Source organism: Spodoptera frugiperda, chromosome 25 (assembly GCF_023101765.2).
Source record: "Spodoptera frugiperda isolate SF20-4 chromosome 25, AGI-APGP_CSIRO_Sfru_2.0, whole genome shotgun sequence".
NCBI classification, from domain to species: domain Eukaryota; kingdom Metazoa; phylum Arthropoda; class Insecta; order Lepidoptera; family Noctuidae; genus Spodoptera; species Spodoptera frugiperda.
Window position 1 is genome coordinate 6,371,363 of NC_064236.1, and position 21,861 is coordinate 6,393,223.

The following is a 21,861-nucleotide window of genomic DNA, read 5'->3' on the forward strand; positions in this document are numbered from 1 at the left end:
TACCTATATGTTTATGTAATTGTATACCTATTGTCCGACTGGTATATATTTGTATATAAGACTAGCAAACCCGGCGAACTCTGTTTCGCCACCAATGCAAAACTTTTCCTAATTTTTTTTTTGCTATAAACCTCACGGAGCCCGAGACCTTTCCAACGAATGCAAAACCGTGGATATCGGCTCGTGCGTTCTGGAGTTATAGCGTCAGGAAGGAAAACCCGACTTATTTTTATATAATAGACTACATAATATGAAATATGCAGATATTATTTTTCATACTTCTTATAATGTTAATTAATTTTGTATAGACGCGGTCTAAGTAACTTTGCAACTCAATCTAGAAGATTTTTAAACGTCACGTAAGAAATGGTACCGTACCTAGAAGGAATATCGAAGAAAGGAAAAATAGATAGTGTAGTGACAATAATAACACCTAATTGGGAATAATGACAGCCGACCTGAGTCAGTTAAGTTAAATTACATTAATGATTAAATTACATTCAGGTATTATTTAATGAGTAAAATCATTTAACTTTACAAGTGACTAACTATTATAGATGAGATGGGTTTACTCATAATATTTTTTATAAAGATGCGGGCAAACCGTTTAAGTGATTCTTCGTTTAAACTGTGAAATTAAATGTTTTAGTAATCTGTCAAGACACTGTTTTTCACGAGTTTGTTTTTAATATACCAGCAACCTTTTTCTCAAAAACAATATTTGCTTAAAAGTAAATAAACAAGGGACATAGTCCCACCTTATTTTAGAAAAATATTTGGATAAGCACAAGTCTGAAGTGCGCAAATTAAATCGAATGCGACAAAGATTTATGAAAAATAAAACAACGTCACGCCTTTTATCCCCGAACAGGTAAGCAGAGGTGCATCTGCACATTACGGCATGTAATGCCACTGTACAATGTACACCCACTTTTCATCATTTGTGTTATAAGTACCATATAAGTGTGATAAGAGTGTGAAATCTTTGACTATTCATAAATCTTTATGAAATAAAATTAATTCAACTTTCGCAAGCTACTCATACAATTACTACGTACCTAACTAATGCAATCACCAAGTAAGTACCTAATCATGATTTATATTCCATTACTACTGATTTATCAATGAAATAAAGTCGGGGTCTCTTGCGCACACTGTCCTCATACAAACAGGGTAATTACATAAATATCTTATGTTTATTATTGAAATCAGGATCAACGAACTACGTTTAAAAATATATTTTTTAAAAGGTGACATTGTGCCTTGGAATTTATAACAAGAATATAAGTAGCCATAAAATTGTTAAAATTTATTACGGGTTTTTTTATGGAATAGGGGGCAAACAAGCAGACGGATCACGGCCCATGGACACCCGTAACATCAGAGGAGACACAGGTGTATTGCCGGCCTTTTAAAAAGGAATACGCACTTTACTTAAAGGTTTGTATAATTGTGATTTCTCTTAACCAGATAATGGCCACAAATCTACAGATGATTGTTATAGACGTAAACCGTAACGTATATACATGTGTATACTCACATAGTTCAGGTTTGGTAAAAAATGTACACAAAAACTTTGTACGTTCTGACTTTAGAAGTGTTTGTGATATCTACCGCAGTGCAAATAGGAAGCGCATATCATAGGTCCAATACCAGTTCTATCATTTGTTTACTTGCATATTTATTTATTTCTGACCAACCAACTATTGTATATACTAATACATTTAAAAAGTGAAATGATTATATGTATTAAGAAAGTATTACAAATTCGTTATAGCACTGCATGCACTATTTGAAATAGGATTCGAATCTAGAAACAACATATGTGATTAACCTTTAAGCTGAATAATATGTACGAGTATATTATATGCAATGTATAAAAACAAAATGCACAACCCAAACATATTAATCAGAGTGAATGCAATAATGGGAATAAACATTATTAAATGTTACTCTGTGAAACCTGCCAAACTAGTCAAAATATAAATCGATCGAATCGCTGTTTCTATTAAATAATCATTCAGCATTATGTGCCTACTGGATAAAATTAGTTAACGCAGTTACATTAAAATTATAAAAGAATAATTGGCAAGTTTATCAAACATAAATGTCGGTGATAAAAATATCTAAACAAGGGAGCTTATACAAGAACTTCAACTAACATTAATTACGTAGACTGTCAATCAGAACGATCAGAACGTCTTCATTGTATTCATACAAGTATTAACAGAGTTTTAGTATCGCTACAGCAAAAGAATCACATTATCAGCTAATATGTGTGCAAGATACGCTGCATTAAGAAAACACCACACAATACAGCGTAAACAAAAACTGAAAGAAAACACAACAATAATAGAACATCGCATCTGTACAAAATTATGTATAAGTACATCAAAATATGTACAAAAATTCTCAAAACGATTAAAAAATAATGACATTGCTATAGAAGGCCTTTTGCAGAAGGAATTAACGCCAATTTTATTGCAAGTCGCTGTAAAGAACCGCGCGAAATTTATAAAAAAAAAATTAATACCAACCGCTGGTTTATCCTCCATTTTGTCCCGTTGTTCAAAAATTACATATGTGTTTATAGATCACTTTTGCTTTTTTCTTGAGTCGTAAAGAAAGTAAACGCACTATGACATAATTCGTCGTAGAAGTATGATGCGCGTGCGCGGAGGCGAGCGCGCCAACTGTCAGTGCGCGCGCTACTGACTCGCTCGTATGTATCAATCGGAGGCGACGACGACTTCACTCCCATCAGTTTTCCAGCTACGGATACAGCGTCACTAACCAACTCTTTAACTGCAATGTGACGGAAGGTTTACGACACAGAACTGTTTATCATTGCCAGAACAACACGTAATTACTGTTTCGGATACAACGACATCATTAATGAAGACGAATTGACATTAGAATTCACTGAACGGTCGATAGGGAAAATACCTTTACCAGAGGTCACAGTACATCTTAGTTGTTAGAAGTTAGTAGCATTACGTCATTTCATACATTTACTGATTCGTCACTTATTCATTGAGTAACCTATTAATATACACAAACAATAACATACAATATACCTAGGTTGACACTTCACTTTTTTTCTAGTCTTTGGGGGGGGGGGGGGATCATTCAATGAGGCGGAGTGTCAGACTCTTACTGACTAAAACTAAATAAAATTATCCCGTTCCTACTCCTGCTTTTCGAGGAGGTCTAGTGCGGTATACCGTGCGGGATTAAAACCACATGACTTTCCCTCTTAAAAAAAGAGTCGTTGCACCAACCATGCAGTGAAGTATGACAGATGTTGAAGACACAATACTTATTAAAAAATTCAACCACATCTACCTAATGATCATTGAAGGAGAAAATCAAAAAATAATTTCGGAAGATAAAAGACGAGGTAAAGACAAAGCGTTGTACACTCGACAACACATCGATATCTATACAAAACCAAATTATAATGGTCCTGCTCTGTATGATCTTTCCGCACATTCGACTGTCAGTTTGTTGGTTGTGTATAGCTAGATGTGTTGCCGTGTGTACATTGCACGACAAAAACTTTTAATTAAACTATTGTAGTCTTGCGAATTGATTTATTTTTTAATATTCACTCAGTACTTCATTCTGATATTGATGTTTTAGAATTCCATCACATTGTGATTAGGTTTTCTGTTTCCTTTTGATTAGTTAATTTGATTAAGTGTTTGTTGATAACGTAGAAAAACTATTTAATAATACATGACAGTGCTGCTCTTCAGCGCTCCTAGTGTGCGTGCTCTTTGAGTTCCCTGCAAGTCAGGGTCTACAGTAACGAGACACTGAAATCTGTCGCGACCCAGGGACTTAGATGTCTTGGATCCCAAGATGAAAATGAAATACACACATCCCTCATTAAACGTCATGCAGAAGATAGAATGACTTAAGCCTTAAATCTATACATATAATAAAATCGTAGAAAAGTGCTGTCTGTACATTGAAAATAAAAAAAAAAAAATAGCAGGGGTTATTGTTATGTCGATGTCGAACCCAAAAATGTAATTAACTTTTTTTTTGTCTGTTTGTCTGTTTGTCTGTTTGTCTGTTTGTCTGTTTGTCTGTTCGTCTGTGCGCGCTAATCTCAGAAACGGCTGATCCGAGTTGGATGCGGTTTTCACGAATATATTGTGGGATGCTTAAATTTACATTTAGTGTTTGTTTCATGTCAATCGGTTCATAAATAAAAAAGTTATGTCAAATTAAAGAATCACGTCGAACATTCTATGCTTATACCATTAATCTCCGCAACTATTTGACGGATTTGGCTGAAATTTGGTACAGATATAGTTTAGAACCTTAGAAAGGACATAGATATATTTTTATTTCAAAAATCAAAAAATAAAAATAAGAAATAAATTATTTATAAATAATTCTATGTCGATCGTTACACGACTTCGGTTCATGTTATTGTTTTAATTTATCGAAAAAAAGTAAATAAATAGTAAAAAGGTATGAAAAAAATAATATCAATATAATAAAACATTTAGTACAAAGAAAATGCTCTAACGGAGTATAGATAATTCTATGTCGATCGTTACACGACTTCGGTTCATGTTATTGTTTTAATTCATCGAAAAAAAGTAAATAAATAGTAAAAAGGTATGAAAAAAATAATATCAATATAATTAAACTTTTAGTACAAAGAAAATGCCCGAACGGAGTATAAATAAATAATCCAAGTTGTCTTTATCCTCGATAAATGGCGTTGGGATCGAAATAGATCGCGCTATGGTTTCGTTACATTCATTTGGTTGGGTATCGGCCGAGCGCTTCGGTACTATCGTAGAAAAAGTGTATTATCAGTCGTATGATTATTTCTCTGTAGTGGTCCTGCTGTTTCGTATATTCTAAATTGGTTTCGTTGTATTTGTCAATTAATAAGTTTATTTGTTGGGTTTTCCTGGTTTTTTGGTTAAACTATTTAACGTAGGTTTAGTTTGATATCGATTATTAGTAGTTACTGTAGTTAGTTTTTTTAATAAAATTGTAAGTCTAATTTTTTTTTTAATTAGATTAGATTTAAGTCGTTTCTTTTAAATTATTTAGTTTAAGCTTGGTTATTATAGCATAGAGGATAGGTTGTAATATAGTTTCTTTTTTAATTGTTATAAATTCGTAATTCGTAGCTTTCTTTAGTTTTAAGTTAGTTTAAGTCCGTTTTTAAACTATTTTTTCAATGCCCTAAGTGAGTATACATCTATTAAATTCAAACGCAGAGCTCATTATGTTGATTTTTGAAGAGTTCCCTGGAATATCTTCCACATCTCATTTTTGAAGAGATCCCGCGAGATCGGGAACTATGTGGTTAAAACCAAAAATTTGCCGGAAGTCACTATTCCACGCGAACGAAGTCGCGGGCAAAAGCTAGTATAGCCTATGTTGGTACCTACTATTTCCCACAACAGTCTTATACTTATGCTATACCTAGCAAAAGTTCTATTTGTTCAATAGCTTTTCGTAAAAGAATTACTTAAGCATCATTTGAATAATTTGCGTTTTATAAGCTTAAGTAGAATATTTGAGACAGTAATTTTGTTAATCAAACTATTAAATTAAGAAAAATCTTGACCTGCGAATAACTACACCAAGTTGAATAATAATTCAACAAGTTAATAACTACACCAAGTTAATAATTGGTTCTTAAAACCTAGAAGCCAGTCTGTACACATACGTACGTATGTACAATGAACATAAGTATAAACTCCTGTACAATATGTTGCGTACTACACAACATACTAGCAATCCAGACTGGATTTAAGGAGGGTACGATCTCAATCCAAAATCTTTGAATTTATAATAATTTTTGACATTAGTTATAAAAAGATTCGATTCAAAGGTTTTTAGGTGGTTGATGTTTAGTCAGTTCGAGTCTGAGTTTCCCTCCCGCTTCACCAAAGGCGGGAGAAGGCATTACATCATTTTTACCCCCCAAATAAGGTACGGTAATATAATGGGCAGATTGAGTCTCAAATTTCACAAAACTTTTTAATTGTGTACCAAACTGTAAACCAAACTAAAACACAACGTCACGCCTTTTATCCCCGAAGGGTTAGGCAAAGGTGCACATTACGGCAAGTAATGCTGCTATACAATATAGGTACACCCACTTGTCACCATTATTTTGTGTTATGTTACAAGTTTAGTACTATGTAATAGGGGGTAGGCCTATTGCCATATACTTGGCACAATTCCATACTCCGTGCTACTACTGAGAAAATTCCAAAAAACCAAAAAAAGCCCAGCAATTTCTATAATATGTCATCTATACATATAATAATATGATAATATGATTTTCTTTTATATGATAACTTTGCCCGACCCGGGAATCGAAGCCGAGACTCCTTGTCCGGTAGTCGCACTTATGACTACTCCACCAACGAAGCAGTCAATCAAATCAAACACTAATATTACTAATAGGACCAATGCCAATGCATAGGTAGTAGTATTAAAAAAAATATTCTCTCAAAACTTTTTTCGTTTCATACTTTTCAGTCTTTTAACATGCATAATATATGGATCGTAAAACATATCAATCGTTCGTTTCGTATCGTTAATCAAAAGACAATGTAACAGCTCCAGAGCGATTGGTTATGTATGTTTATTCATGTATTTACTCTTTAGCAAAATAAATCGATCAAACCGCTGTATCTATTGAATAGTTTAGAGAGCCGAGAGACAACAGAATTAGCACCGAGAACTGTTTTACGCGGAGGTGGCTACAAAGGAGTAATTGGGATACGAGGGAGTCTTTTTTTTGAGGGGCAAAAATCATCCAATGACTTCTCCCGCCTTGGGCGAGGCGAGAGGGAGTGTCAGACTCTTACTGACTATAATCCACCCCGTTCCTTCTCGTGCTTTTCGAGCCGGAGCCCCGGTAGAACCGCCAGATAGTCCGCAGCTCCGGATACGAGAGAGTCTAGTCTAGGCCCTTGATCTTTTTTCTAGAAATACTACTAGAAGTGCTAAGCCTGTGTATAAACACTTAATCGAACATAATCCTGCAGTACTAGGCTTCGATGATCAAGGCCCCACACCGGAGCAAGTAAAGCTTGCTTGCTTAAATAGCCGCAACTCTGAACCCATCCCATGTAGGGTTCGTACCTAGTCTCTGCGTCTTTGATGGCGACAGCAAGTAAAGACATAGTGGATCTGAAATCTGGCTATACAAATATATAGACCCTTGGTTTGTCTTGGCTACCTACAGATGCTATTCAATCAAGATGATTTTCAGTCTCAAGGAAAAAACGAGCGGTTCAGGACTTATCGTACTGATAAAATAGCAAACACTTGTAGAATTGCAATAAAACATATAATAAAGTTAATAAGTAAAATACAGTGTGTTATGCTTTTGATAACGGTCTTTGTATAATTATCGCTTTGTTAGTAGCGGCCTTCTGGTGCTATTTACAAAATTACTACAAAGCAGGGCCATTTATACGTGTAGCGAGGTGCGACAAGTTTTCACTCATATTGTTATGCTTTTAACAACTAAATACATATCAAAAGATTGTTATAGTATTGGCAATATTAATACGGATAGAATGGTAAGTAGGTACAATTATAATGCAAATAGGTTCCATATCTTATTCTTACGAGTCTTACGACTTTATTGGTATGGTCATGGACATGTAGCGACCAGGGATAAAAATCTTCTGACAAACCGAGTGCTAAAATGTAGAAAGATGGAAAGGACTATCAAAGGAATAATACATTGAGTGAAGAATGATACGAAAGAGAAAGAATATCGTGATAGGGGAAAATAGAAAGAGGAGACATATTGTACCAATAGGAATCATTGAAGTATTACTTTGTAAAATAGCTATTAATGTTGACCTTTATCTCATGACCATCTAGAAATTATTTTGTAAATCAGCTGTTACTGTGAACGCCTTCACCTCATGTCCAACTGGATATTTAACACGACACTGAAAATCTTACTATTGGCTCGCCCGCCAAATGTAATTTTGAGCATTATTGCAAAAAGTTACTTAAAAAGAAGGAAACTATTAAGTATAAGTTGGTTATTTCCTTTTCATCGAATAGGTATAGCAATTTTGTTAATCTTTATATGTGTTGTTGTTTAAGTAAACAGGTACAATACAGACATAAAAATATAACCTCTTTATTTTAAATGCTTACGTTGTAACCAATAAAATCATAATGTTGTATTGACATACCTTTATTTTCCTGCCTTTCTTCAATAGATTTCGATTTTCCACAAAGTCTTCTAACTCCATTGTGTTGAATTAATAATTTAAAACTATATAAATCACGACATAATTGGCGACGACCTACAGTGCAGTTTGATAACACGATAACGCGAACGATAACTACGGACTATATACCTCGCGATACCTTCACAGGTACCGACACGTTCACAGACCACACCGCGAAGATGATGCCAAAGTAAATCTTGATGAACAATTCATTGTAGACTTTAATAAGACGAGATAAGGTATGTAGTCGGCACTTTGTTACACGAACGGTGGCATCTAGTTGATGAACACTTTGACAGAAGTTTGCTTACACAGGTATTACTAGACTTGCACAATATTATTTTGTCAACGCACAAATCACTGACGTGATCTTTTATCTGTAGTTTGCAAATTTCTGAAGGAAACGTTGAATTGTGACTATTTTTATAGTGCGTTTTCTTGAAAAATACATTTGTATTAAAAACTACATCAATGACACAGGCGACTTCGTCCGGAAAAAATATGAATATTAACGACGGAAAAAATCATGGCTTGTCTGTGTACCTACGTGTATCTAATTGTTTCTAATCGTGATGTAACACGATCAAGACGTATATATGTACTTGTACCTACCTACAGCTCATTCAGACCGGTTTTTACAGATGCATGACTCGGTCATAACTCTATTGATGACGTAGTCTGATCTTCAATGATTTGCAAAATATACAAAAGTCATATTACGGCAGTGTATTCGAAACACATGCCTAGTCATTCAACGTTCATAATTGATTTCGAGTAATCTATTTCCTTTCAAAGACCGTCCAGTACTTTTAAATGTGACATGTAATAAATACATGATTATCTTTGATTCCCTTTAATAAAATACGAGTTGCAATGAATTTGTTCTACTATTTATCAAGTGCTCCGATATCTAGACCTCATATATTGTCCTAAATCCCAATTAAGATTGTTATCTTATTAATAAGAAATATTAACAGATCAGAGTAATATACTTACTCGTGTTATCGATTAAGCGGTTGCCTTATAAATACTAATTCTCTGACAAAATTAAGCCAATAATATCAGGATGTTGTATTAAAAGCGTTTAATGTTTAAATAGTAATTAAAACGGTAAGCATCAGTTAAATAATTTAGTTGTGCGTGAATTGATTGAAGACAGACCTCAATTGTATCCAACGTGACGGACCAATTTTTGGCCATCCTCCTTCGCCTAATACCAATTTATCTCTATAAGCAAGCTAGTCACTAAACACTCTTCTCAGCCGCTTCATTCACTTATTCTTGTTTTTAAATCGTCTGATGTCATTGTGCTACCTGGAATTACATAAGGATGTTTAAAATCGATGCACAGTATAGCAACAGTATTTTATCACAATGATCTCCCGTTATCGCTCTATGTCAAAGATATTCAATATCTTAAGTAGGTCTTCTACGTATTTTTTTCACAAATTCTATATTATCTTAATAGTTTACGGGAATATAAAGTAGTAGGAAATATGTAAGAGACATCACACTCACGTAATTAATAATAATGATTTTATCAATCAGCTTTAATACTGGGTCCAGGCTCCAGCACAGAACGCGGGTTAGCTTTAGGTTTAGGTGGGTCTTCATCCAGATCCAGAGATATGAAGTAAGATAAAATTCGGAAACTTTGAAGAGAAAATATATAAAAGTTAGTAGATATTTTATGGCAGCATACGAGCCTCAAGGATGCTCCGAGAACGTTCCCAAAGCATTTGGCCCAGAAGATGCTCAGCAGGTTAAGTAGAGGCCTAATTTTTTTTGTTGTCGACTCTGTGGATCGACCTTGAATGTTGTATAGTGAAAATGTTGTTATCATCTTATTATCTATATCACGAGCAATAGAAGCAGCAAGCCTTCCTAGGTGCGGCTGGAATCAACTTAGTCGGATACGTCTGAGTGCTCACAGTCTTCTTGATAAATGGATTCATAGATTCAGACATGGCATGATGTTTGACTTCCATGTTTATCTTAGCGAATTTATCTCCCTTCTCCTCCTCCTTTCTGATCACGATGAAATACGGTCGGAATTCACTGGACGTCATCTTGTCAGATTAAATTATTCAAATTTTTTTATGTACACATAAATTTTTATAATTTTTAGAAGTTGTTTAAAAACTACCTCACTGTCATTACTGACAGACGTTTATTGAACATAGACTATGACTGAATGAATGAAGCATTTGAAAAGAGATTTTATTGTCTCCCATTTTTCTGTATTTAATAGTTATGTGTAAAATAATATGTTCAACGGGACTATGGGCCTCCTGGGTTTACATAATCTCCACGATTTGGGTTGGAGATAGCAGTTTAAAAGATTAAATATTTTACACAGCTCTTCTGCCCGAGCTCAATTAAATGTGCAGTCAGTCGGTTTTTTTGACATCCGAGGGAAAATAAGGGGTGGTGTTGTAGGCACTCTGCATTAAAGGGCAAATACAAAATAACCTTCAAAATACAACTAGAAGCACAATTGGATAATGGATATATGTAAGTCACATAATTATCAAACTTATAAACGTGATGTATAATCAGACTACTATCGGCTTTCAAGCTTGATGCCTGGACATTTTCTAGAGCAAAACGTCACACAGCGGTCGGCACTTGATTCAAATTAAAATAGCGTAGGCACTAATTTTACTAATACGACAATAGATTTTTAGTTTTCATTCCGCTTATAGATGTATTTTCAGCATACGGTGTGCACCCAGACATTTTAAACTATACAAACGCTATATAATGAAAAAAGCTGTCCAAGTTGGCTGGGTTAGGGTCGTATATCCGGATATACAGTTATATCCTAAAAATGGGCCCGAAATTATACAGCTCTAAGTGTAGATCTAAATGTATAATAGCTGAATAGCAGAATAATTAGCAACCATTATACAATTATACTGTTTTCAAATCTTACTTGTTTTATACTAATGTATATACAGTCTTAAGTTTGTAAACGTCTGATTAAAAGAATATAATCGGTTCTTGGATAACTTTACTTTTTGTCAGACATTTATTTCATCGGATATGACATATCGCGGCCATAATCGTTTAATTTGTGATCGAATTAGTGTGTTTTACTGTATCAGTTGTATGGTAAGTACTTGTTTCATGGTCGTTATTTTACTTGCGACTGCTACTTATTTGTGAATATGTATACTAATATTGAGCCAAAAGTGCATGCGCACCACTCTCCCACTCGCAATTAGATGCTCATGCAGCAGAGGTGACACACAAAACACACGATATGCAACCAACCACTCGACAAGTTTCGCTTCTTAACGGAGCATCTTCACATCTATAAGCGGAATGAAAACTAAAAATCGATTGACTTTGACTTTGACATAGATTTCCGCAAAGTAACCCATAGGGGTTACTTTGCGGAAATCGGATTGAATAGAAATAGTTCTATTCTATATTGCACTGGTTTTATTTGGACCCAAGCCATCAATCAGAGGTTCATAATACCTACGAAATAAAACTTCAGATGTGAAGATATTATTTAATAATTCATTATTGTGCTTTATTCATAGGACATGAACCAGTGTGAGTTATTTGGGTACTGTTCTCAAATTGTTGCTTTTTAATAAAATCTTTTTTAATTTTTTTCATAAACAGTTCATAGTCTTCGTTGCTTTCTAAGACTTTAGAACCTTGCAATTGTTGAATAATGGTTTTGATTACTGGTAGTAACGCCTCGGTGGTGGTGGCCAACGGTAGGGATGGTGTCGCTTTCTCGTATTTCGGTAATGGTGGAAGCACAATCGGTGGCATCCTCCAAACGCGTTGCTTTTCATCTTTTTGATGAGCCATGCGTTCCTTGATATAACATTAAAAGTTGTTAAATTGATGTCGAATTCGTATTTTATAACTATATTTAATCTACATCATCTAAAACTGGCATCCTTTAGTACATTCTGGTTTCTAATTCGTCCAAGGGGGCAAGGGCCCCATACCACACCATAATCTTAAGCGGTGTAACTTAAGTTATAATTGTGAATATTATAGTTTGTCATAATGTATTAGGTGGTTAAATTTCGATGAAAAAATATATGAATTGTGAAAAAATATATTGTATGAGCATAATATGTTCATTGTGTGTATGTATTTTCACATCAATACCATTTGCATTAAGCAAATCCAGTACCCGACGGTGCGGTGGTCACTGACATAAAATAGGATTATAATAAAACTTCACATTTACAAGGAAATTCATGTTCTATTCATGTTACATTTGAAACAAGACTTTGGTGGAGTTTTGGTAAACGTTTTAAATAATTGTTGCATGAGTAGGCCTCGACTTAACTTATCGTTAACAACTTGACTGTTGTTCAACTGATTCATGATTTCAAGAATTTGTGCCATATTTTGATTATTTTTGTTTGGCGACTTCGTAGGAGAGTCTTGATTTTCACGTCGCAAAATCCGTTTTCTATGAACTCGTTGCGCCTGCCAGATGCAATATATAGGTCTATTACTGGACTGTGGACGGCTGTGTGAGTGCGTGACAAATTTTGAAAAAAATTGAACAATTTCTTGTATGTTGTTGTATTTTCGTTGAGTAGACTAATACGGCGAGGGAAGATTTTTCACACGATATAGGTACTTGCTCTTGGGTAGCACGAATTTAAATACTTTTTCTTTGATATCCGTGTTATGCGAACCGTGAGCAGCACATACGGTACACTGGAACAAAGATTCTGTTGGGATTTCAATCTGTTTCATAAAGCGTCCCTACTGCACATTTCTTTAGTGCAACTCTTAGATAGAAATACTATAGATAGGTACCAGTACCACTAGGCTACTAACGGGGAACACTGTCCATTTCATTGGTATTCGTGAACTTTACAATAATACTAGCAACTTCAAAACCTCGGATTTTTATTGTTACTTATGGAGGAGGAGTGTGCTGCAGAATAAATTCTTTAATGCTGTTATATTTTTCTTTAATGGTGTCTGGTACAAGTGAAACAACCATGTTCTTTACTGTTTTTACTGCTCTTATCGTCGTTTTCGCAACTGGTTTAAGTTTTTTATAAATACACTTTGTGGCGTTTAGTATTTTCCCAAGAGCTGGATCTTCTTCACTGTTAGTAGCCTGAGTGGTAAAATAAGTACTTAAATAATTGTGAATATCCTTGGAATGTATGAACTGAAGTGTAATACACGGTTATCAAAGGCTTACTCATTGAAATGATTTGTGTTTACTTTAGAACTAGTACTAACTCCTTCATTTTATATATTCCAACATCATTTGAAACAAAACTACCGTTCTTATTGTTTGGTGAACCGGATAGACCGCCTTCCGGCAAGGTGCCTGGATGGTAACAAAATTTATATTTTTGAGAATTTTGATGTTAGTCTGCATGAGGATGAGCAGGGAAGTTTCACTGCACTGCGAATTGCTGTTAAAGGTACATATTAATATTCCAAATTATAAAACCCTGTTATCTTTCTGATAAACGTATCTAATATTATCATTTCATACTTAGTTCTCATTGGAAACATTTTTCGATCTTAGGAAATGGAACAACTTGAAGTTTAGGTATTACTTATTGTTATATTGTAACCTCACCGCACCGTAGGTATTTTAGAGTAATATAAATTTTGTAGGGACGCAAACTATATAACTATTTACTTGCTAAAAATCATATCATGAGCAAGTATAAGTATATAAGACACCCTGTAGCTAATTAAAAATACCAATCTCAACCTCTTTTTCGTTCTAGATCTTTGTAAGAATCTCCAAAGCAGTTTAAATTGAGATCCAAAGACTTTGGAATAAGATTGGTTATTAATTGTAACTGTAGACGAACGGACAATATGTGCAATGTGGCTGCCGGTGATTAGATGAGAGAACTAAAGATCAAGTTCTTGGCCTTTTACCTACATATTATAATGATCTCTTTCTAACAAACACATAAACATTAGATCACGTTGTCAACGGTCCCTTACACATTGTAAATAGCTGTCGAAACACATCAACCTACACCTATCGTTCAATATTATTCAATGAAATTTCATCTTTATTCCGACATGATAAAGTTGAAGATTGATTTAATAATTTTGAGAGATTGGATAGCCTCATGAGCTGGCATCTCGCGCCTGTACTCGTACAACAGCGTGGCACCAGATTTTTCTATATTGAGATCGGATCGGCACGCGCCATATTGGAAGGAAATCGTTTTAGGGCGCAAGACATTTTAATATTGTTCGATTTTACATAATAATATGTTTTCCGTGTTTTCTAAGGGCAATAATAAATTATAATGCTCTAATTCTAAAGGATTAAAGCATTATTTACACAGTAACCATGCATATATGTTACTGAAATAAAGTTCTATGTAAAATAACAAATACACTATCGTATGGTGTGGATGGATGCACCAGGTATCTCATAATTAAGTTAATGAAGGGAGTGCAGGCTATTGTTTGACTGTATTGAAGACTGTAGACGGAACATTTCTTAGTTTTATTAACTTTTACCCGCGGCTACGCTCGCAATAAATTTCGGATTGCTTCATAAAACTTCCACCTCCTTTTAGGAAAGTGACGAGTTAGATAGAAACAAAAAGTAGCATAGCATGTAACTTTCCATCCCTTCAGCTTCACTTAAAAATGTCGTCAATTCGTCGCTCTATTTCGCCGTGAAAGACGGACAAACAAACAGATACACATACTTTCGCATTATTACTATGGAATTGGGAAGTTCCGTAATTTTACTATGCCACCAAATTGAACTATCAAAATCTATAAAGTACCTATTCAAAAAAAAAATAGTTTAAATAAGCTGGTCAATCTCATATCTCAAAGACTAGTGGTCACTTTTCCACATAGACGAAAGATGAAACCCAAACCTTTAATCGTACCGTAAAACATGGCAACTTTACCATATTTTGGAACAAAAATCGAAATATATTTTTAACCATAAGACGCATAGAAACCAAAACTATATATTTAGAATTGAAGTCTATCTGGCTCACTTTACCGTAATCGTCATTATATACAAACGCTTACTTTAGCCGTAGTAAAGAAAAAACAACATGGGTAAAGATACCAAATTTTTGGCAACTTTACCTACGCGCCGTATTCATCGTGTATTGCATATTAAAGAGTTGTTGAGGTACAGAGGGCTTCATCTAGGACCTCTTCGTATTATAATGCAAACAATATGAGGAAATCTATAAAGATAACGGCTACACAGACAGTAGGGAAAGTTGCCACGGGTTTCATCGTAATTTACATACAAATAATTTGTTACGCTCGGGGTTGTCAAAAAATGAGAATTATTTTTATGACATGTATATTTAAAAAAAAATTATAAACCTTAAACCTAAAGTAAAAAAAAGCATAAATATCTGACATAAATATTGTTCCCTTTTAAACTAAATTAAGTTCTAAAATTTTAAGTATTTATGTTTAAAATTGTAAAAAAAGGCTACAAAATAATGTTTAATCTTTTGACTTTTTAATTTTTTGACTTCACTATCTCCATAGCTAATTTTAACATTACTTTCGTATACTTTTTATATTGTCTAACTCCGAGTTATCTGCGGTTTTGTTTCATGTGAGCCATTTTGGCTCTAAAACAAAAGGTATTATTAAATACATTATAACTTATCATCCAGGATATTCACTATTATGCTGGGAAATTTAGGTATTCGAAAATGGTTACATACACACAAACAAGAAAAAAACATTTATTGCCAACCCTAACTGTAGGTAAAGTTGCCACAAAGCAGGCCGTGGCAACTTTACCTAACCTGTGTCAACATTACCGAAGCGATTATTTATCAATAAATTAAAGAAAAAGCAATTGCTGACATTACAACAGTAATCCCAACTATATTATACATTCAAGATCAAAATTTCACTCACCTGTGACATATAATTAAGGCTCTGTGAGCACAATTTAGGAACTACTAACTTTTAGCACATTTTCACGCACTACACTGTGACGGCCATTACTGGCATAATAGCAGTCTTGCGTCTACGCAAAATATAGTAAATATTTCCTTTTAATGTCTAAAAAATACTACTATTACAAAACAGAATTCTAGTGGGTAGATTTTTAGATAAATGAGTTTATACTGCATACCTATAGTACGGAAAAGTTGCCAAGGGTCCGGTAAAGTTGCCATAGTTTACCGGTAGCTAATACTAATATTCTTACTGTACTAAATTCCAATATTAAAATATAGATAGTTACTTACAGTACTGGCAAAGTGGATGAAACATAAAATCATTATAACGCCAAAATATAAACAGTGCTTGAACAAGTCCATTTTGGTCAAGTGCTCGTGCTTGCGTAAGAAGTGGGTATGTAATAAAATAAGAAACAAATAGCAACTATTTTATGTACACTATAAAAATTGGCAGTATTGTGAAATCATGTATTAAATTATTTTTCGGTGATAACCATGTGTAATGAAATGACAAATGTAAAAATAACGCTTATATCTGGGGCCAGGTCAAACTTTTCTAAAGACTAGCTTCTGCCAGCTGCTTCACACGCGTTGCTGTGGGATAAAAAGTATCCAATCTGCCAAAGCAGCTCATACCCTGTCTGTATATCACATTTCAGCAAAATCCGTTCATTAGTTTCAGCGTGATTGACGCACAAACATCCAAACAAACATTCACATTTGTAATACATATAGTGTTGACTCATGTCACTGCTGACTAATAATGGTACTATTTCTTACAAGCTTCCTACTACTTTAAATAATATGAACTGCTTAATGAATATGTAATCTATTCCTTACGATGCTCACATCAGGTGTAGTTCAAATGGTCACAATTGATATTGAGGCTAGCATAAAATGTTTTACCGAGGTACTAATTCTCTACGATTTACTACTTATGGTAAAATCTACAATTGTTTATAGACAATTAGACGGACATAATATATCAAAAACTTTCTCTCTTCTGCAAACTCATGTTAACATAGAATACTAACTGCTAGATATTCTGTAATTGTCAGTTCTACACATTCGAAGTGAGCACAATCGCGGTCCGCCATGTCATTCGCTGTGAAAATAGTCTCGACCAATGACGGGCGAGGAAGCGATCGCGCTCACTACAAATGTTTCGAATTGACAATTACAGAATAGCCCAGCTGGGAAATATCCAAAGCAAAAAAAAGGAAGGACTTTCCATTCATGTTATATATAAAGGAGACATTTGTTTTTTTTTTTTTGAGGGGGGAAAATCATCCAATGACTTTTCTCGCCTTGGGCAAGGCGAGAGGGAGTGTCAGACTCTTACTGACTAAAAACCACCCCGTTCCTTCTCCTGCTTTTCGAGCCGGAGCCCCGGTAAACCCGCTAGGTAGTCCGCAGCTCCGGAATATAAAGGAGACTGGGATTGCTTGTCCCATTGGTTGGGTGTCACATTGACCAATTTTTCTGGTCTATGAGTCGATCACAAAATGACTACTGCAACAAAAAATCTATGAGACAATCAAACCCGATCTCCGCTGTGTTAGGCTCTAGCTCTCATAGGTTCTTCTTGGAATAAATAAATAAACCGAATAAATATTTCAAGATTTATTCGGCCATATGCCTTCAATGGACTAATAATTGAAGTGAAAACGTTAAGGAGGAAATAAATCAAACTGTCGATTTCGCAAAGCAATACACAAGGTAGTTAAACTCAAAGTTAGTACCGTGTTCAAAAGTAAAATCAATGTGAACTGGCCTCGTGTGTTAGATGTTAATTTGTAATGAGTTTAAAAGAAAATACAGTATTAGTGCTTCACGCAATATCACTCTTGGTTGTTATAGAATACGCAACGTCAAAATCAAATGTAAAAACTGTAAAAACGGAAATGTGTTTAAACTTGGATAAAACTGTTAGAGGTATTTTATTGTTTACGTCACTCTGTACAAAATATGTTTTTCTTTTATAATCCCACTGTCACGTTCTGGTGATAATGATGCCGATTAATTATTATTATCTTGTTGCGCTTTTTCTGCTTCTGTACAGTCAGAGTTTGTCTCTATGTTTGTTAGGTTTGTCACAAAATTTCATCATCGATAACGACTAACTAAGTAACAAGTTGTCGATTGCAGTTGAATTGCTTATTGAGCAGCTTTCTGTGGACCTTTTTAAAGAACCCCATTAAGGTGGAGAAGTATTCCACAGTTTTCAGAACCATTGCTCAATAGTAAGCAGTATTAGGTACCTAAAATTTTATTATAAAAAAGAGATGATATAGGTATTGGTAATTAACCAAAAAATCAAGGTTTATTCACGCACCTTAATGGAGAAAAACTACTAATTTTGAGTCACAGAGGGACTTTTCACGGACTCTTCATCTCTTCACTACTGACACTACTCTGGCTACTGTCACTGATACGTAGGCGATAATGTACGCGAGTAAACCGTGATTTTTTAGTTAATTCACTTACGTTACCTTTGGAAATACGTCATAAATGTGTTGCTACAGCCTGATCCGGAGCTGAGGGTACTACCTAGCGGGTTTATCGGGGCTCCGGCTCGAAAAGCAGGAGAAGGAACGGGGTGGTTTTTAGTCAGTAAGAGTCTGACACTCCCTCTCGCCTCGCCTAAGGCGGGAGAAGAGATCGGATGATTTACCCCCATCAAAAAAAAATGATTGCAGCTCAGCGCAAGTCCTGTTTGTTGCGGCCTGACACAGGCCCCTGTCGAGCAGACATTGTGCAGTGGTACTTCGATGCGAAACAAGAAAAATGTTACCGCTTCTTCTACGGTGGCTGCCAGGGGAACGGGAATCGATACCCTAGCCAATCAGATTGCCTAGATCGTTGCTACGTCAATTCGAACCTATCAAAAAGTAAGTGTAAATTATTTATTATTAGTTCTGAAATAATAGAAGAACAAGAAAGTGTTAAATAGTTTAAAGCCCGCTCCTATATACCTGTGTTTTTCGTATAGTTTTTTATCTGTTTCACTAAAAAAATTAGGTAGATACTTAATATGAAAAAATAGGCAATGAGCGTGGTAGTTTTTTCTTAGCAAGTATAGTAACCTAACCAAATAAGGCCTATGCCCCAATAAAGCCTATTTTGAAAATTTCCCTCTTCCCGATTTCAAATGGTCGTCAAAGTTTGTAGAAGTGTGCATGCACATTACTTAACTAATTTGAGCACAGCAAGCAACCCGTCCCGCGATTATGTTGGAACTTACAGTCGAAAACAATCACGACGTGGAGCGCACTTTAGTTTTTATAAAATTCGAGTAGCGTAAACTGTTAGTATTTTTATATTTATCAGTATACGACGTGCCGTGTTTTGTCTGTATGACAATTATACCTTTAGCCATCTCCTCGCATAAGTGAAATACCTATAATATCGGTGTATTTCATATAATCGTTGTTTTGTTTACCTATGTGCCATGCCCTAATAAAGCCTACAAAAAAAACGTGTAGGCCTTATTACGGCATAGTTGTTTTTCAGTAATTTCATAGAAAACGGATCACCAGCTTCTGTCAAAAAGAACGCCAATGGATTTTGCAAAAGATGGAAAACGCTGTTAAAATGGTAGAAAGGGGTAAACGGGGTGAATAGATACAGAAAAGGGGTGAATGGATATCGGGAAATTCTTCATAGTATCTATTCACCCTTCGAATTTTATGCACCCTGTTTTACCCGGTAGGCTGCTGCAGCCAGATTTAACTTCCAAAGAAGTACGCACCATATAAAGAGTGTTTCGCTACACGAAAGCTAGGTCGGTCGCTGAATTGGCTACAGAACAAGAAGTTATTCTCATTCGTTTGACTAATGCTGGGGTACCGATGACTTCAAAGATGTTACTTGGGTATTACATGATGAGAAACTCGTTTAGCCTCATGTATAATGATCAAAATTAATTAATAAGATCTCATTAAATTTTTTATAAGCATTGACAAAGTTTTATTATAATTAAGAAGTTGAATACTTACTAGTTTTTATTGAGGCCTTATTAAGACATAGGGTTCCCAATAAGGCCAAAGTGACACTTTAGTTATTTGTGTTTACAAAATTTTAATTTTTGTTTCTAAAGCCATTTCGATTCCATTATTACAAAGTTTAATAAATAAATATAAGATTTTGAAATTATCAGCCCATTGTCATTTTAAACCTACGAGCTAGGCGGTAATAAAAATAAGGTAGGCCTTATTTGGTTAGGTTACCTTAGCTTAATAGTTACCAATTGCCTTTTACAGACCCAATACCACAGTTCTGCAATCTCGCGTTTGATTACGGACATTGCTTCGGACAATACAACAGATGGGGCTGGGACCCCTTATATAAGTATGTATCGTAATGGATGTTAGTATACACAATTATCAAGACAAGTCAGATGAATGGTGTAATGTACGCAAAACAAAGATAAAAGTGAAGTCTTGTATTCACGTTGCAACATTAGACGCTTAACATTATTTTTGTCTACGAATACACTATCAAAGTCAAGAACTGTTATGTCTATGAACGCTACGGACACGCGGCGCTGCTGTTATAATGCCGTATGTGTAAAGAGTGTAAAGAGTTTCTAATAGCAATAAGGTCTGCATTACAAGGGCACCATATATTGCCATTAGAATTTTGTAAGGCGCACCATATTTAAGAGCTTTAAAGTGTCTGATGAACGTTTTAGCCCATTGCAAGCGTCTGATTTCTTTTATTGAGTTCAAAGAAATATTCTACAAAACATATGTAAAAATTAGTCATATAAATATAAGTTTACCTTTCTCACCTGGTACCTGCACAGGTGTCACCGGACAAGCGCATACATTAAGGTATTAAAAAGTACATAAGACACTACTGAGCACCGAAGGTTACATGCTTTAGAAAATAAGTTGTGCCTTAGGGCTCTAGCATTTTACTCTAATACTTAAACAATTTTTAGGGGATGCAGACGTCGCTTATACTCTGGCTGTGGAGGCAATCAAAACAATTTTGAGACTCTGAGTGAATGCATGGCAACTTGTCTCGTAGGACCAGCCAACAGTATGACCCAGATGAAAACATACACGACTTGTATACCTTTCACTATCGGCGAAGTTTAACCAAATCTGTGAATGAACATCGACAGACAACAGAAAACATAATTGTTCTGCATGCAGGTTGAAGGAAATCTTTCTGGGAAATGAAATATGGAAAACATTAGTGAATAATATCGTGTGATCAAAGAGTAAAAGTGTTTTCGTTAGCTAAGCTGAATAGTTTTAATGTTACCTTGATACTACACCGTATTATGTGCTGTTTGAGAGTAAGAGCTCTTCGATATGTCTCAAAAATCGTCACCATCTTCCTTTTCTGCTCGGGTGTCCAAATGCATAATAAAGGCAATGATTTGTAACTCGTAACTAGCTTCTGAAGTGCTACACAATATAATTTAGGGACATTTGTTTCTATGAAATACAATGAAAATGAAAACTACGTAATTTAACTTTATTCTAAATCTAGCTAGCTTGACACCGTAAAATTAATATAGTTTTTATCCCGAAGTAAAAACGTTTCGTCTCGGTAATACAATAATAGTTTTAAAAAAGAAAAAAAATGTATAAAACAATAAATAACCGATTTACCATTGTAAAAAACAATATTCGAAACTGCATACGAACTCA

At 34.8% G+C, this 21,861-nt stretch overlaps 3 protein-coding genes across 5 annotated transcripts in view; 1 reads left to right on the top strand and 2 right to left on the bottom strand.

Moving 5' to 3' along the window:
* Positions 1–8,765, bottom strand: part of LOC118268059 (peptide transporter family 1) — a 48,577-nt gene extending 39,812 nt beyond the window's left edge. Inside the window, exon 1 of one of the 2 annotated variants that reach the window (XM_035582285.2) lies at positions 8,214–8,765. In XM_035582285.2, the coding sequence (XP_035438178.1) occupies positions 8,214–8,273 (60 nt within the window). In that variant the 5' untranslated portion in view covers positions 8,274–8,765. Of the gene's footprint in view, positions 1–2,537; positions 2,733–8,213 lie in introns of those variants that run through there. The other variant, XM_035582291.2, reaches the window with a different exon arrangement.
* Positions 8,766–11,760: 2,995 nt separating this feature from the next.
* Positions 11,761–17,305, bottom strand: LOC118268121 (uncharacterized). Of its 2 annotated transcripts, none has more exons than XM_035582412.2 (2): positions 16,484–17,012; positions 11,761–12,089 (listed from the first exon to the last, which is right to left on the bottom strand). In XM_035582412.2, the coding sequence occupies exons 1-2, from the start codon at positions 16,553–16,555 to the stop codon at positions 11,784–11,786; spliced, it is 378 nt and encodes a 125-aa protein (XP_035438305.1). In that variant the 5' UTR covers positions 16,556–17,012; the 3' UTR covers positions 11,761–11,783. The 2 variants fall into 2 exon arrangements, 1 of the variants encoding a protein (XP_035438305.1); XR_004783005.2 differs by lacking the exon at positions 11,761–12,089 and adding an exon at positions 12,470–12,956 and having other exon boundaries at positions 16,484–17,305.
* A 551-nt stretch (positions 17,306–17,856) lies between these two features.
* On the top strand, positions 17,857–21,423 carry LOC118268111 (BPTI/Kunitz domain-containing protein). Its single transcript, XM_035582390.2, has 4 exons — positions 17,857–18,130; positions 18,895–19,086; positions 20,458–20,545; positions 21,141–21,423. The coding sequence occupies exons 1-4, from the start codon at positions 17,995–17,997 to the stop codon at positions 21,298–21,300; spliced, it is 576 nt and encodes a 191-aa protein (XP_035438283.1). The 5' UTR covers positions 17,857–17,994; the 3' UTR covers positions 21,301–21,423.
* Positions 21,424–21,861: the final 438 nt, after the last annotated feature.

Coding starts and splice junctions, on each gene's coding strand:
- LOC118268121 (XM_035582412.2), bottom strand. CDS start 16,555: ATGGACTTGTTCAAGCACTGTTTATATTTTGGCGTTATAATGATTTTA. Junction 12,090..16,483: donor TCATCCACTTTGCCAGTACT/GTAAGTAACTAT, acceptor TGTTATATCAAG/GAACGCATGGCTCATCAAAA.
- LOC118268111 (XM_035582390.2), top strand. CDS start 17,995: ATGAGTTTAAAAGAAAATACAGTATTAGTGCTTCACGCAATATCACTC. Junction 19,087..20,457: donor CAATTCGAACCTATCAAAAA/GTAAGTGTAAAT, acceptor TGCCTTTTACAG/ACCCAATACCACAGTTCTGC. Junction 20,546..21,140: donor GGCTGGGACCCCTTATATAA/GTATGTATCGTA, acceptor AACAATTTTTAG/GGGATGCAGACGTCGCTTAT.